The sequence below is a fragment of the Manis pentadactyla genome, chromosome 5 (genome assembly GCF_030020395.1).
Source record: "Manis pentadactyla isolate mManPen7 chromosome 5, mManPen7.hap1, whole genome shotgun sequence".
In the NCBI taxonomy this organism is placed as follows: domain Eukaryota; kingdom Metazoa; phylum Chordata; class Mammalia; order Pholidota; family Manidae; genus Manis; species Manis pentadactyla.
This window is the reverse complement of record NC_080023.1, coordinates 177,691,572-177,708,228: the sequence shown is the minus strand read 5'-3', so window position 1 is coordinate 177,708,228 and position 16,657 is coordinate 177,691,572. Positions and strand designations below refer to the sequence as shown.

The 16,657-nt window shown below is 60.5% G+C and overlaps 1 protein-coding gene across 19 annotated transcripts in view; it reads left to right on the top strand.

The window, feature by feature from the left end:
• The first annotated feature begins 12,375 nt into the window (after window positions 1–12,375).
• Window positions 12,376–16,657, top strand: part of KCNQ2 (potassium voltage-gated channel subfamily Q member 2) — a 49,280-nt gene continuing 44,998 nt past the window's right edge. For 4 of the 19 annotated variants that reach the window (XM_057503158.1, XM_036901716.2, XM_036901735.2 and 1 more), the window contains exon 1: window positions 12,382–12,781. In XM_057503158.1, coding sequence (XP_057359141.1) covers window positions 12,486–12,781 — 296 coding nt within the window. In that variant the 5' untranslated portion in view covers window positions 12,382–12,485. Of the gene's footprint in view, window positions 12,782–16,657 lie in introns of all 19 variants that reach the window. The other 15 variants (XM_057503165.1, XM_057503162.1, XM_036901730.2 and 12 more) reach the window with 9 other exon arrangements.

The following is a 16,657-nucleotide window of genomic DNA, read 5'->3' as shown; positions in this document are numbered from 1 at the left end:
GCCGTGCGCCTGCTTCCGGGAGCCCCTTCCCACCCGGGGGGCCCCCTCATGCGTCACTGCTGCCGGCGACCGGACAGGGGTCCGCCTGCTCCGCCCAGGGTGGTCCAGCAGCAGCCCTGTCACCGCCCAGCTGCTGTGGCCTGGCCCAGAAGGCTGGACCCCAAGTCTGGCTGGTCTGCTTGCCGTGAGGGGCTCTGGGGGGCTGTCCCCACGGGGACAGCCAGACAAAGAAGCAGCCACTTGGGGTCCACAGAAGTGGGGCCGAATGTTTGAGACGGGGTCCCTCTGAGAGCCAGGTGAGAGCTCAGGGCCTCTTCCCCAGCAGCGATTGTCACACACTCTGTTCGTCGTCGGGTTCCTGGGTTCCCACACCCCTGGAAGCCAGGTCTTGTTCCCTTACCCAGTGGGCAGAACCACATCCATCCTGCCCCTCAGCCAGGCCCTCGGCATGCCCAGATCTCGAACCCCAGAACAAGCCCCGACCTTGGCCAGCAAGGATGGGGGTCTCCGGGCCCCCTCTGCACCGGCCATCCCTGCTCCCGGGGAGCAGCCCGCTGCCTGTGTGGTGTGGCTGCTGCAAGAGCTCGGGTGGCGTGAGCAGATTCCCCCTACATGCTCGGCGCGCACCGGCCTGCTGCAGCCAGGACCTGGGCTGCTGGCTTCCCCTCCAGGTGAGCAGCAGGCCAGCCACCGGGTCCCACAGTGTGTGCGCCTCCCAGCGCCGCTGCCCAAGCCACTCGAGCTGGCAGCTTACAACGGCAGACACACTCCTGCTCGCAGGCCAGAATCAGTGTCACTAGGACAAAATCAAGGCATTGTAGGGCCGCGTTCCCTTCAGAGGCTCCGGGGGTGGGGCCTTGCCTCCTGCATCTCCTGGTGGGTGGCTGGTGGTTGAGTGACCGTCTGCCTCCCTGGTCACGTGGCTTTGCCCCTTCTCTGTGTCAAATCTCCTTCGTTTTATAAGGTCACATGTGACTGCACTGAAGGCCACTTGGGCAATCCGGGATCAACTCCTCATCTCAAAATCCTTAACTTTGTCACTTCTGCACAACCCTTTCTTGCCACATAGGTCACATTGGGTTCTGGGGCTTTGGGGCCGTACATCTCTGGGGGCATATCTGGCCCCCTGCCCTGGGTGAGGATGGAGCAGTGCAGCTGAAGGAGGGTGGTGCTGCCAGCCTGAGGGCTGGTGCAGGCAGCTCAGAGGGGCCTCGGGGGCTGCTGTGGCTCCCCACCCAGCCGCAAAGCCTGGTGGAAAAGGAGGGGGACGAGGAGGAAGGCCCACGTAGCTGGGCAGGGTGTGGTCGGGGTTCTACTTCCCAGGGTCTGGGCTGCCCCACATAGCCTGCGGGGGGGTGGCCGGAGTAGGGAAATACAGTCACGTTTGGATTTCAGATAAACTGGCCAATTTTTAAATATAAATATGTCCCGTATAATGTTTATGCTGAAAAAGCATTCATTGTTATTTACCTGAGATTCAAACTTGGCCATGTTTATTACCTAGCGGCCCTACCCAAGCAGCCAGGTGCTTCCTGAGCCTGTGACCCATCCTGGGCCTCACCTGGGCCACCACTGCCGGTGGGACAGCCCAGTGTGACACTGCAGGGTCTGTCCTTACACACTTGGCCCAGTTAGAATTGGGGTCAACTGAAGAAACTTGTCAGCTTGAGATGGAGGAGAAGTGACAACCAGCCCCCGCTGAGGTGGAAGGAAGCCCCTTGCTCTCCTGTCCTGTTGTTGCAAATGCTGGGTCCCTCTCGGAACACTGGTCACCTGGGCGCTGTCAGTAGGGTGAGGCCACCTGCCCTACCCTGCAGAGGTCTGTGCTCAGGGCCTCTTGGCCTACCTTCCAGGTAGGTGTGTTTCTGGGCTGAGGGGCACAGATCCTTCCAGGCTCATGGACTCCCAGGAGGTGTGATGATACAGGTGGAACCGCCTTCTCATTCCTGCAAGAGTCGGGGGCAGATGAGGGTTACAGCTGTGGGGAGAGTCCAGGTGCCCTGGGCCTGCTTCTGGGGTAGGGTGATGAAAGCAGGCCCAGGGAAGTCCAAGCTCCCAGGTCTGATGCCTGGCAGAGTTCCACCAGGCAGCATCCCTGGTATCCAGCCCAAGGAGGGGCCCTCGGGCTGGGGAGGGGACAGTGACTGGAGGGGGCTGAAATCTGGGGCCTCAGCCTGAAGTGGACATGCAGTAGCTCCTGGCATCAACAGGGGAGCAGCACATGCAGGCACCTGTCCCAGGATTTTCCTGCTGACCCAGGAGGGGTGTGTATGTGTGTGTGTGGGCGTGTGCGCACACGTGCCTCCTGCAAACCTGAGACCAGGGCTCAACCACACGGGTGGGTGGGGGCCTGGGCCTCTGGGCTGTCCCTGGAGCTGCGCACACTCAGCCGAAGGGGCTTCTGAGGACAGGTGGGCACTAGCCACACCTTGGGTCTGAGACAAAGTGCCCTGTCACAAGGGGAGGGCTGGGTGAAACGCGGGCAGAGCCCTCAGGCACTCGAGACCCTTGGCTCTCACACCTTCGCACAGTGTCAACGTCACTGAGCCTATGACTTCAGCGCGTTGGACAAGAAAGCAGAAATACTTAAAACACAAGGATACTCAGGCCCACCTCACTGCATTATCACACATCACCTGGTCTCTGGAAAAGTTCACTGCATAGAAGCGAGCTAGAGCAGAAAGACAAGAAGACGAAAAGACGCACCTCAGTGTTATTGTGAAAACAGTGTTGACCTCTAGGACCTTCTGGAAGGTTCTTGGGACCCGGAGTTCCTGGCCCAAACTTTGAGGACCACTGATCCATGGCTCTTCATAGCAGTGCTTGCCAGGACGGAGTAGGTGGTGGTGTGGCTGTGCAGGGTGTGCCCTCCCTGGTTGCCGGGAGGGTTGGGTGTGCAGCCGCGAGTGCAGGCTGTGGCCTCCCACCAGCCTCTGCTCTCAGGCAGCCACTGGAACTGGGGCTTAGGATGGCAGTGGTGAGATGGAGGTTCAAGCTTGGGGCATGAAGGGGCTGGTGGCGGAGGGGCAGGGGAGCAGGTGAGGGAGTCGAGTCCACCCGACCCGGGGTGTGGGCGTCAGCGTGGGGAGCCTGATGGGCAGTCAGACAGGGCCCCACAGCCGGGACTGTGCCCCCTGGCGTGGGGATTCCAGCCTTGGCTCTGTGGCCCGAGTCGGGGACGCAGACGGGCACTCATGCTGGGCTTGGACACTGTAGCTGTGAGGAGGAAATGGCGGCCCAGAGAGGTGCCCTGCCTGTAGGGCTGGCGCCGGAGTCCGGGCTCAGTGAGGCAGCCCTGCAGCCGGCCTTGGAGTTGGGGCTTTCACCCTCTGTGGGGCTGGTGAATAATTTAAAGACGACCCTCCAGGACCCAGCTGACAGCTTCAATCTGTGCTTTGGGCGCCTCTGAAAAATTCATGAGTGTCTGGGCCTGCTGAATCTGGTCTGTCTCCTGCCCTTGTCTTCCCGGGCTCCCAGCACCCTCCCTCATGGTGGGAAGCACCTTTATACCCAGCCCAGGATCTGGGGTGGCCCTAGCAGTGACAATCCTTCAGACCCCACAACGGGATCCTGGGGTTTCTCACAGACTGGCTGCTCCTGTGTATGACAGTGAGAGCATCTCCTGGGTGCCTGAGTGTCTCTGAGGAGCACTGTGGGCATGCCGGATGACACAGATGCTCCTGATGCATGTGCCCAGCCTCGACTATGCTCCTGTGTATGACCTGGTGTGGAACTCTGCACGTCTGTGTGTGGCTGTGTGGGGTGTGGGGGCAGTGAATGTGTTCATGTACGCACATGGGTGCCTGCAGGCGTGTGTTTGTGTATGTGCATGCGCTTGTGTGCATGCACACATGTGTACATATGCAAAGGTGCTGTATGTGTACGCACATACATTTGGATGCATGCATTTGTGCATGCTGGAGAGAGCACATGTGCATGCATATATGTGTGTGAATGTGTGTGTGTGTGGAAGCACATGTTTCAGTTCTACCTGTGCTGCAGGCAGGATGCCTGGAGTCAGGGCTGAGTCCCTTGGAGGTCCCTGAGGGGGGCTGGCCCCCAGCAATGCTGGTCAGCTTTCCTGGTCCTGCAGCCATGCAGGGAGAAGCTAGCTGGGGTGACTGAACTGGCAGGGGTGTGCGCTCCAGGCTGCTCCTGACTCCACTGGGGTGGGACAGGGAGGGACAGGAGCAGGTCTGGAGGAGCTGTCGGGACTGGCCCCTTTTCTGGCTTCCCTTAATGCTCCTGGTGTCTCTGTATGGGGGTCAGCTGGCTGGGGAGGAGGTGAAGGAGGGCTGGGGCGGTTATAACTCTTGATTGAGGCCACACGAGGCAAGAACAACTCAGGTGTGGGCTCCTTGGCCAGGAGAACTGGACAGCACGGAGGTCCTGCCAGCCAAACCACACCAGGGACAGGGTCTAGATCATGATCTGAGTGGTGGCCTGAAGCAGGAGGTGGAGGTGCCAAAACTGGGAGGTGAGAGCATCCAGGCAGAGGCAGGCTCGGAGGGGTCAGTGGGCAGGGACCAGGTCACACTCCCTGGACCGTCTCTCCCTGAAGATGCTTGGTGAGGTAGCACCAGGCCTCCCAAAGCCATCTTGTCAGGGACAGTGGCAGCTCTGGGCAGGAAGGTGGGTGTGGAAGAGGGGCCATGCCCCTGAATCCTACGTGGGGGTTGTAAGTTTTCCCCTTGCATCTCCTAGTCTCTGAGCAAACCACTTGCGCTTCAGAGTGGGGACCTGATGGGTGCTCCACATACCTGTACAGTCGAGGCCAACCCTCCTCCTGGTGCCCCAGCTCCAAGAAGGCTGAAGCTTCTTCTGACGGGGCCCCTGGGGCAGTAGGTGCCACCAGTGTCGTCTCCCCTTTCCTTCACTCCACGCGCCCCCCACACCCAGGGCCTGCCTCTTGAGTGTCGTGGAAGGCAGTACACTCAGAAATGAAATGTACCCAGCCACCCTGGCATCGATTCATTTATTTTTACTTTAATGCTTGTATAATGCTTATTCATTCCAGGCATTGTTCTAAATGCTTTACAAATCTTAACTCGTTGCACTGTCCTAGCAATCCTGTCATATGTCTACCATTATTATCCCTCATTTACAGGCCAAGAAACCAAGGTACAGAGAGCTCCTGCTACTTGCCCAAAGTCACACACGTGAACCAAGCAAAAGTTCCATTGTCCTGTGATGGTATAAAAGTAGCACTTTGCCATCAAGCTAGAAAATAGCAACGGGAAAACATAGGGTTACTTGGATAATGAGCCTGTCTTATTACACTTAGCCAGTATGGCCCTCACACAGATGCTTGCCTTCCCAAAGCTCTTCCTGGGGTGGGGGTGGGGATTGCTCTCCTTCCCAACATCCCAGATGCCTACGTCCTTTCCCATGAAAATTCTCATTCCTTGGCTTGGGTATTCTCAGGAGCTTTAGGGAGAGAATATATTCATTTTCTCCTATTTCATACTGCGGTGTGAATGACTGACCTACCAGAACTATTTGCAGTTTAAAGAGAAGACCTTGTTAACCTAAGTCACAGTGTCTTAACATTAACACTGTTGACATCCAGGGAAAGACAGCTTCCTGTTGTAGGTTGGGCTGTCCTGTGTACACAGGAGGCATCTACCTGCTAGATGCCAACAGCACCTGCCCCTGTCATGGCAACCAAAAATGTCTCCAGATGTCCCCAGAGGGTGAGGCCACCCCCCAGCTGAGAGCCATTGGCCTAGATGGATCTCATCTCATGGGTGGGACACTGGGAGGGATGGGTCAGCATGTCTGAGCTCGGGGGACAGATTATTCTTCAACTGCAACCATGAGAGTGTCTATAAGAAGCCCAGGAAGAGGGTGTTCTAAGCTGGGGACAGGGGTCACCATGGCACCTTCCTGCCAATTCCTGGACACCTGCCAGATGCGGCTCAGGGTGTTTCTCTGCTCTGTAGGGTTGTCTTGGTTCAGCCCCCCAGCAGCCTATGAACTTGGGGCTGTTTATATCCACCTGACCAGTGAGAAACCCAGCTCTGCAAAGTCACCTTACCTGTTCAAGGTTGTGCAGCTCAGAGGGGCCCACAGGCTATGCTGTGCAGCCAGGCGCTCCCTGCCTTAGCCATGCTGTGGGGTGGAGCCCAGGCTTTGCTGGCAGGGTGGCTTGTCAGGGGCTGCCCAGCAGAGCACTTGGTACGGGCTAAGGGCTCCAGCTCTGTCTGGGCTCATGTGTCCCTGGTCTGCTGGTCAGAGAGCCCAGCCTCTCTGTCCTATGCCCTGGCTTAGTGTGTGGTGACCTTGTCCTGGGTTAAAAGGTAGGTTGGGGTGGGAATTTGGACAACCCACAAGCTCTGCCCCCGGCTGACAACTCTGTCCAAAGCCTCCTGGACGTCTGGCCAAGCAAGCCAGGCAACTCAAGCGAGCCTGGGTCAGCAGTAGGTGGGTAGCCAGGGCCCAGATGCCAACAGCCTGTGTGTGGGCAGGGTGGCTGACCTCTGTGCTGGCAGGGAGCTCACCTCCGCGGCTCCAAGCTGCACTGCCCATGTCTTCCAAGGGTCTACCCCAGCAGCCCCTCAGCCACGCAAGCCTCAGGCTGGTCACTGAGGGCACCTCCTGGCTGGAGGCTCCAAGTGATGTCCAGCCCCAGAACGAAGTGACCATACGATCATTCAGGGAATGTTGACAAGTAGCTTCTGTGGGCTGGGCCAGGCTGTGTGAGTGTGGGTGCACGGGGATCAGTGTGTGAGGGGTGCGAGCCTGTGCACATGGGCGTGCTCACTGGCCAGAAGCATGCTCGTGGGTATGTGTGTATGCGTGTGAATGTTCACATGTGGCATGTGTGTGCAGTGTGTACATACAGGGGTCTAAGTGTGTGCACAGGTGTGAGTGTGTGCATGTTCACGCTCTCAAGGGTGTGTCTGCACAGCCCCTTGAGTGGGCTGTAAACAGGAGGCAAGCACTTTCAGGCTATGACAAGGACGCAGAGCTGAGATGGGGGGCAGGGGCCCCACTGCAGGGCAAAGACAAGAGCTGGGACCCCCTGAGGAGATGTGTCGGGAGCGACAGACATTCCGTGGGTCGCTGAGAGGCTGTGCTGCAGTCAGGGCTCTGGAACACTCCCACAGGCCCGAGGGATCACAATCGGGAAGGCATATGTGCACATGCCCTACTGCACAGGGGCAAGTCAGAAGCTTGGCTGTGGGGACACCCCGGTGACCCCGCCCTGGGGGCAGGACTTGGGCTGGTGGTGGCCGCATCCCTGACCTAGACACCCACTTCTCCTGCCCTGCTCTGCCCACAGACCCCGATGGCGGCAGCTGCACTGAGGGACCTGGTACAGGTAACCACTTGGCCTCTGGGCCCTCACCACCATCTCCGAATCCTGAAGCCCCAAGCGAGGGCTGTCTGCTTACATCCACGTGGCCCAAGCCCTGTGTCCAGGGTCATGAGGTGCTCACGGGTGGGGGCCTTCTGACAGCGTGTGTGATGGTGCCATGGGGGCGAGCTGCAGGCAAAGGGGCCAACTTGTGTGGATGTCTGGAGTCGTGACTGAGCCAGAGCGGCGGGATATCTGGCGGGGGCCTCGGTGTGACGGAGAACCGGGGTGAGATGCCGGTTAATCATCTAGAGCAGCTCCCAAAACTCAGAAACATTTTACTTAATAAGATTAATGGTTTATTGTCAAAGGATATAACCCAAGAACAGCTATATGTAAGAAATCTGGGGCAGGGCATGGGGGAAGGGTGCAAACTTCCTTGCCCTTTCCGGACTGCCTGCTCTCCCCACATTTCCATGTGTTCAGCGACCTGGAATGAGCCCCATCTTTTGGTTTTTATGGAAGCGTCATTACATAGGCGGGACTGATTAAATTCTTGGCCATTGGCAATAGAATTCAATTTGCAGACTCTGTACCCTCCCCAGAGGTCAGGATGTAGGACTGGAAGTTCTAACCCCGTAATAAATCACTCGGTGGGTTCTTCTGGCGACCAAGCCTTTTTCTTAGGTGTGGTCCCTCAGTCACCTCATTGACATAAGATGCTTTACAGCTTCACACTTGGGAAATCTCAAGGGTTTTAGGTGCTCCGTGCCTGGAATGGGAACAAAGACCAAACATATATTTCTTGTTATAAATCACATCACACTGATATAAATAAATATAGGTATGCTCACAGAGGGAAAAAAAATGTATTGGGACCTCCCAGTGCTAGTGAGGGAACAGCATTCCTGGAAGAGGGAACAGTATGTGCAAAGGCTCTTTGGCCTGCTTGAGGGTCACTGAGGCTGTTGCCTGCCCCTGGAGAGGGTGGGAGACGAGGGTAGGGGAGGTCGGGGAGAGGTGCAGGCAGGTGAGACCAGATCACACGGGTGAAAAGACCGTGGTGAGGGCAGTTTTGGCTATAGTCAAAGTGTCATGGGAGTGTCGACACCAACACCCTCGTGGGGCCTGGGTCACGTGTGGGCATCACAAAGTGAGCTGAGGGCTGTCGGTCCCTCCTGCCTCACCTGCCACGGATCAGCAGGGTGACTGCCTGACAGGTTCGTCATTTGCCCAGAGGTGTGGGAGGGGGATATGGGATGCTGCATAGAAAAGCCTGTGGGCCAGAAATGGCAGACCCACAGCCTCCCAGACACTACCCGGCTTGCTCCTGGAAGCCGCCAACAGAGTGCAGGGCATGGGGGGCCATCACCGCAGAGACCACGCAGGCTCCCTGGAGGGCCCAGATTCTGCACGTTGATCCCACCCTTCTGGAGGTGTCCAGGGCCACCTTCACTCTCAGCCGAACTGTGTCATCACAGGTGGCCACTGACTCCCAGAGTCAGGGTGGCTGAGAAATACAAGGGCCCCTCGTGCCATTAGCTGGTTTGCCAGGGGGCAGGGGAAGCTTGTTGAGAACTCTGATCCTTTTAAAAATACTATAAATTAAATTTTTATTGATTTTAGTGTGAGATGTTTAAAAAAACCAAAGCTTTTGTATCTTAAATCTTCTCCTCCCTTCCCCCGCTCTCCCATGAGTTGGATAAATACATCCCTTCCCCTCCTAATAAAGGAAAATTCCTTGTGGGGGAGAGCTGGGACTTTCTGTCTGGTTAGGCACTTCCTGTTGTCCAAATTATGGGATGAAGAGGACAGCAGTCCTGACCCAGGTTAAGTGATTGAGAATCTGTCTCTTCTCATTTCCCCAAATTAAGTCTTGCTTCTCAGCCCAGTGGATGCCCCCTCTGGGCCTGTGGTGGGGGTGGGTCATCTGTTTTCCTGAAGGCCTGTGACTGAGGAAGGAGCTTGCTTCCTTTCTGTTGGGAGGAGGTGAGCATGGTAGTGAGTTAGGAAACCCTGCTTTTTAGCGTCCCTCTGGTGTCCACATGGCCGCTGGCCTGCGGACCCCAAGCATGTTGAAACACCCGGACACAATTATCTTCTTCTACAGGACCACAGGGTGTCAACAGGGCACCCAGTGGGGCTGTGCCAAAGGGCCCCCACAGACAGGGTGTCAGGGCCGGGGCACTCCACCTGCTCTCCTCGCTGCCAGCACCCTGCGGCCAGGACGGACAGCCAGCAGAGGGCTGCTCCTCCCAGACGCTCTGACAGCTCCCCGCCTGGGCCTGCTGTAGGGTGTTAGGTCTGTGAGACCAGAGTCAGGCCCTCTGGAAGGCAGAGCAGCGGGTGTCTGGGAAAGGCGGAGCCTTGCTGGCCTGCACCACCACAGAGAGAGTCGCCAGGTGGCTCCCCCAGAGAGAGGGTAATCCAGATGTGCTTTGATTTGGCATCTATTGCCCACATGTTGTGGGCCCCTGTGCTAGGCTCTGTGTGTCCCAAAGGCAGAGAGCCAGGCTGGGGAGTAGGCCACCACCCAAGTGGTGACTCCTTGATGGGGAGGGAGCTCATGGAGCACTTTGGAGGCAGGTGAGGGCTTGTGGGAACTCTGAGCCAGCCTTTGGAGCGACGTGGACAGCATCAGTACAGAGGACAGGAGGTGGAGGCCCCCAGGAGAGGGCAGAGAAGTGTGCTGGGCCTGGAACGTTCTGGGCAGGATTCAGTGCCGAAAGGGCAGTGCCCAGCGTGGCTGGCTGCCAGCAGGGCTGGACCTCGCTGTCCCAAAGTCCAGGTGAAAGCTGTCTCCCCAGACTGGAGTTGGAAGTCATGTATTGGGATTTTTCCACTCTTCTCTGGATCCTGTCAGCACAGTCTTGGCAAAGATGGCTTGAGCCTGAAAGCTTTTCCATCTATTTTTAAATAGGGAGAATTCCTATCACATGAAATTTCCCCCACCTGAGTGTCTTCAGGGACCCACCTAGCCTGGTTGCAGAGGTGGGGCTGCTTGTGGCCAGCTGCTGACATGCACCATCCACAAAGCTGGAAATAGCTGATGAACTGGTGTATTGAAGGGCTTCCTGAACAGAGGAAGCAAAGATCTACGAACAACGCAGGATTTGCCTCTGGGACCTCCGAGAGCTGCGGCAAAGCTGCGGATGCAAATGCCATTTGTGGGCAAGGGGACAGAGGGCACGTGTGTCCCAAGTGGGCCCCCCTCCAGACCGGCTGGCGGTGTACCCCCTGCAGGGGCATGTCTCCCTCCCTGCTAAAGAAGAGGAAGTCTGCCTCTCAATGTCCTGGCCTGGAGGGGACCCCAGACCGGGCTCCCACCTCAATGCTCGTGCATCTGCAAAAATGGTCCCTGGGAATTGCTTTGCCTTTGTCCTCGAAACCAGCCCTGGTCACAGGCCCACTTCGCTCTCACATCAGACCCTGAGAAGGGGTTCTCCCAGGAGGGACTATGTCCAGCTCGGAGGCCAGTCTCCACATTTGAGTCACAGTCACTTGGTCCAGGCTCCTGAAGGGTGAGGAAGAGGATCCCCCAGAGGCTGTTGGGCAGAGCCAGCCACAGGCCAGCCCTGCAGACCAGCTGGTGCAGCCCCTCCCCTCTTGCAATCCGGGTCTTACCACCCCTCAGCTCGGGCTCAGCGGGGGCGCACGCACTCAGAAAGACTGCAGCCATCTGTGATCAAACGCACTCGTGCTGGGGAGCATAGGTAATGACTGACCCGGGAGGTGGGTCAGGGTGTGGTCCCGGGTTCTGTTTGCACAGCTGTGTGTGTGCATGTCACCTAAGCTGCAGTCTTCCCCCAGCACTAAAGATGACTTACACACGAGCCACAGGTGCCTGCACTGACCACAGACTTTCTGCCTAATTACAGAAAAAAGTCACACGGCCACTAGCTTTGGAACCCAAAGGGCAAACTGCACAGCTGAGTGGCCGCCAGGGAACCGCCGGCCTAGGAACCCAGTTACTGGGAGGACAAGCGTCAGCTGCTAAGCAGGGCCTTTTGCTTAGCCGACCCCATAGGGCTGGGCAAATGTGGGAAGCAGCCGGATGTTTTCAGTAGAGGTGCCTGCAGCCACAACACCCTAGAGGCAGGCCCCAGAGCGGCTTGGTGACCATGCACCCAGTGTGTGGGGGGGCCCTTGGGGTTGAGGAATGGGTCCTTTTGGCCTCCCAGAAGCAGGTTCTAGAGGACCTGGACACCCATGCTCCCTGGCTAGGCCACCTCTGCCTACTCCCTGCCAAAGGTGCACCCTGTTGTCGGTGCTGAGTCCACCTCGTCTGTCCTGGACTGTGGTACCAGTGTCCCCACTGGCCTCAGGCCTGGGTCTTGCCCTGGGGCCCACCCCACAACACCCTGCCACAGCTGCAGGCGCCTTCCGGGGTCTGTAGAACAAAGCCCAGGTCCCTCTTCATACCTCAGGGTCCCCTTCCTCTGCTGTCTCCCTTCCAGGACCCTTTGTCCAAGACCCAGTTCACCCACCTCTTAGGAATTCTCCCAGACGCTTCGCTGCAAACCCAAGGGACAAGGGTCTAGGGGGTCCTCACGCCTGGTCCACTTAAGAGGCCAAGACCGGTGGGCTGGCCCTTAATGGAGGGCCTGGCAGGAGCCAAAACACAGCCTCCAACCCCACCGCATCCCACTCTGAGGTGTCCAGCCCCTGCCCAGGTGGTGAGAAGCCGACAGGGCAGGGCGCTGGCTGGACTTTGGGTTGGCGAGAGCCGGGGGCCGCGCCGGCGCTGTGCATGCCTGGTCCTGCCCACTTCACAGGTCCCCATGGGGCCGGATTCCCTCCTCACTGCGCGCTGGCAGGGGGCGGGTTGGGTTGGGACGCCGGGCCCAGCTGGGTCCTCCCCGCGCCGCTGCTCAGCCCCGCCCCGCCCCCCTCGCCCCCTCCCTCCGGCCCCTTCCTGCTCCTGCCCGTCCGCGGCGCGGCGGCGCGGGGGTTAACGGGGGGCGGGGCGAGGCGGCGGGCGGAGCCGCGGGCCCGGCGCCCAGGCGCGCGGAGCGAGGTGGCCGCAGCGTCCCCGCGCGCGGCCCGGCCCGGCAGGAGCGCGGAGCCGCCGCCGCCGCCGCCGCCGCCTGGGCATGTGGCTCCCGGGTCGGGGGCCTGGGCTCGGGCCCGCGCCGCCCCCCGCGCGCCGCCCTCGCTGACCGCGCCCGCGGGCGCCGCCGGCACCATGGTGCAGAAGTCACGCAACGGCGGCGTGTACCCCGGCCCTGGCGGGGAGAAGAAGCTCAAGGTGGGCTTCGTGGGGCTGGACCCTGGCGCGCCCGACTCCACCCGCGACGGCGCGCTGCTCATCGCCGGCTCCGAGGCCCCGAAGCGCGGCAGCATCCTGAGCAAGCCGCGCGCGGGCGGCGCGGGCGCCGGGAAGCCCCCCAAGCGCAACGCCTTCTACCGCAAGCTGCAGAATTTCCTGTACAACGTGCTGGAGAGGCCGCGCGGCTGGGCGTTCGTCTACCACGCCTACGTGTGAGCGCGGGGCACGGGCCGGGGCGGGAGGGGCGCGGGCCGGTCCCCTCCCCGCCCGCGCGGGCCGGTCGCATCGGCCCCTCCCCCGCAGGATGGGGAGACGCGCTGCGCCCCTGCCAGGAGGCCCCTCCCCACGGCCGGGGCTCCGAACAAAGGGCCCGCCGGGCCTGGACGCCTACGGGTCCCCTCTGGGCTGGGCTCCCCCCGGAGGGGAGCTGGCGCGGGGGAGGGGCTGGCCTACCGCCCCTTCCCTCCAAGCTGCCCTCTCCTTCTTGGTGAGCGTCTGGGCTGCTGAAATGGGGGACCTAACCTTACTCCCCTCCCCCGGCCCGAGGCTGAGGCTGGTGGACTGTCCTGCCCCACGGTGCTTGCGCCCACCCTGGCCCGGCCTGCCCCCCTCCCCCCCCAGTCCACTCAGCGCAGCCCTGCCCTTCTCTGCAGCTGCTGGCTGGTGGCAGGTGTACGCCTGCCACCTTCTGGGCTCTGGACCCCCTCCGTGGCGAGTGGGTCCCCAGGAGGACGGAGGCCACCGTCTCCGGGGCTGTTGGTCTTTCTGGCCCACAGTTCAGGGGCTCCTGGCTCCTGGGGCAGGGCCAGCGCCTTCGGCGGAAGGCGTGTGCATGTGGGTGTTCGGTGCGCGGCGTCTGTGCAGGAGTCTCTGCGTGTGCATGTGCGGCCTGTGCCGCGGCGTGCACAGCCCTGAGCATGCGGGCGCTCTCTCCCATCCCAGCTAGTCTGGGACCGGGGCTCGGCCATTTTGTGTGAGGGAGGCATTTTGGGATGGGAGTGAGGGTCGGGTTCTGGGAAACCATTCCAGAGCTCTGGGTGCAGGAGCGTGCCCTGTAAGCTGTGCTCTGGACAGACCCTCTGGACCGTGGGAGAAGACCCCAGGGGGAAATGCCAGGCTGCTGGCAGCGAGGCCCTGGCATTGTCCCCAGCCCCAGCGCCCAGCTGCCTGGGAGTCCCGAGGTGAGAGGTGGGGGCTTCCCAGGCACTGAGAGCATAGCTCCCGCCTGCCCAGCCTCCCACGCGGGCGTGCTCAGATGCGTAGCTCACTCTCGCCCGTCTCCCCGCCAGTAAACCCCCCATAGTCCCGCACCTGGCTGGGGCCCCAGGGGTTCCCTGTGGGCCCAGCTCTGTCAGCCGGGTCCTGGACCGAGGTGACCTCCAGCAAGCAGGCAAAGCCCACTCCCCCACCCCCATCTGACCCGTGATGTGGCTGCCCGAGAGTTCTCTGTGCTTGGGCACAAACTTCCCTGGCGGCAGCATTTCCTGGGGTCCCCTCTGTGTGGCCCCGTCTCCAGTCCTGAGTGGCCCCTCCCTGCCCAGGCCCGAAGTGCTTGGCCCTTTTATGCCTCTTGCCTCCTAAAAACTGCGGTGTTCAAACCGGGAGCACGGTATGTGGGGCCTGGGTCAGCCTGCTGCTCCGCAGGGAGTGGTCTGTGTGTGTCCACCCCGCGTACCTCTGAGTCAGGCCGGGCCTGGCAGTCCTCGCTGCCAAGGCAGCCCCAGCCTTCAGCCTGCTCAGGCCGCTTCTCTGCTCCTGAGGGCGTGGGGCTTCCTTGAGTTCCCTTCCTGTTGGCTGACGGGCAGGGGTGGGGGACTCAAACTCAGAAGACCCCTCAAGCAGGGGCTTCCTTCTGGGGAGTGGGGCAGGCTGGAGGGCACAGTGCTACAGAGCAGGGTCTTTGGCCATGTTGGGCACTAAGTCTGGTTGAGGAATCTGCAGCCTCAGCCTTCTGGCCAGTGAAGTGGGTGCAGCGGCTCCCTGGCCCAGGGCATGTGGAGGTGGGCTGGATGGGATGGGCTCTGCCAGGGCCAGCCTGGGGGCCCTCCCTCACTGGTGACGCATCTCCCACCCTGCTGTTGCTCATCGTCCATCCCCCGGTGCCCAGGCATGGAATCCTCCACTGCCCGTGTGCCCTGTGCATCCTTGGGGCTCAGTCCCAGCCGACTCCGATGGGAGGCCTTTACTGCCCCTGTGCTGCTGTCTCGAGAGGGTCGAGGGTGTGACCACCCCTGTGCCCCCCTTGCCCAGTGGGACTGCCCATGTCTGTGTGTATCTGGCCTGTTGATTTGTTAATTGGACAAAGCTCACCCCTCCTCCCCGCCTGGTTCTGAGCTGGGCTGGGGAAGCCAGGGGCAGGGACTGGCCCTGTGGTTGGCCTGGCTGCGATCCAGTTTCGAGTCCTCTGGTCTGAGGCGGTGCTGAGCTCTCCTGGGCCACCTTTCTCGGTGTCTTTTTCCACCAAAGTCTGGCTTCTGGAAGATGGAGGTGTGGTGGCCTCGCTGAGTATCCCAGCAAACTCCGGGGACAGCGGCTGTGCGAGGTGGGGAGGGAGGCAGCTGCTGCGTGCTCCCCAGGCCAGGTGGGCCTCAGGCCAGGTCCCCTGCCCTCTGCAGACGCGGCCCTGGGCTTGGGGCCATGGTCACCAGCAGCCGCTGTGAGCTCTTCCAGAGGCACTTCTGGAGACGGGAGCCTTCCCTGAGTCTGGGGTCCTGAGACCGCAGAACCAGCGCAGGTCCGCCCCTCCCAGCCCTGGGGCCCTTCCTCTGCTGGCTGGCAGGAGGGCCTCCCCTCCATGATTGCTCCGCAGATTTGGGTGGGCAGCCAGGCTGCTCGTGGACCCAGGGAGAAGTGGCCTGGCCCAGATGGAATTTGGGAGGCAGGCTCCCTGTACCGTCATCAGCTGAGGGTAGGAGCCCTGTGACAAGGAAATGGGCCATGTTGGGGGAAGGGGTCCGACTCAGCCACAGGAAGCCACAGACTTTCCCCACTGTCACCTGCCACACTGACCCCAGGGCAGGGGCCTGGGGGTCCCATGTGCCCCAAGAGCAGGGGTGTCTGCAGAAGAGGATTTTCTAGGTATAGGGTCTGGAGTTTTTATGGATTTCTCAAATGAGGTGTGAGTCACAGAAAAGGCCCCAAACCGTGCCTTCAGGGATGTGTATCTGGGCACCTGGGGGTTGCTCATAGATTCCAGGAAGGTCCACGGGGAGTCTTGTAGAGCCTGGGTGAGTGGGAGCCAGGCAGGCACCCCACCACGGCGTGGTCTCTGCAGGTCCAGGTTGGAGTAGGGTAGGGATTTAACTGTGCCCCTGCTGTGCACTGGTGTCCGGTATTTCTCACCGGAAGCCCTGAGGGGCTTGTTTTCACAGGTGGGGACACTAAGGGTGAGAAAGGCTAAGAGAGCCCCAGAGTTGTCCTGCTCAAGCAGAAAGGAGTCTCTGACTTAGAGATGAGAGCTGGGGGTGCAGGTTGCTCCACCTGTTCACCATCTAAAGCCACTTGGAGTTTCCAGTGTGAAATCGTGTTTAAAATAGGCCGGATGGAAAATGCCGGGGATGGCGGCCAGAGGGACAACCCACGAAGGCTGGGCTCACCCAGTCTGCCGGCTTTCTGCAAGCTGCTTTCTCTTGGGCCAGGCCACCGAGCCCTCCCCGTGCGGTACATGCACCTTCGGAGGCCTGTGGCTGGCGGCTGCAGGGCTGGGCTTACATCCTGCTTGGTCGCGGGGTGGGGTCAGGGCCTTGGGGATACGGGAGCATTGGATAAGCCAGGTAGGGTCACACTCTAGGTCACGCGCAGCTGCCCACTGCCCCCTCACCTGTCTGCCCTCAGGACGGGGTCCGGGTGGGGTGGGGCCTCTGCCCTCAGCCTTGGCCTCCTGCCGTCCACTTTCTTCCTCAGTCTGATGGTGCTGAGGGTGAGGGCAAGGGTGGCCTGGGGGCACTGGAGTCCCGTCTCTGCATTTGGTGGTTCTGAGGAGATGGGAGTCTGCATGGTGGTGAACCACCTCCCTCCTGTCCTCCAGGGGGAGGGCATGTCTGCCCATTGACGGGTTGGAGAAACTTAGGGAAACCCCCAAAGGCGGA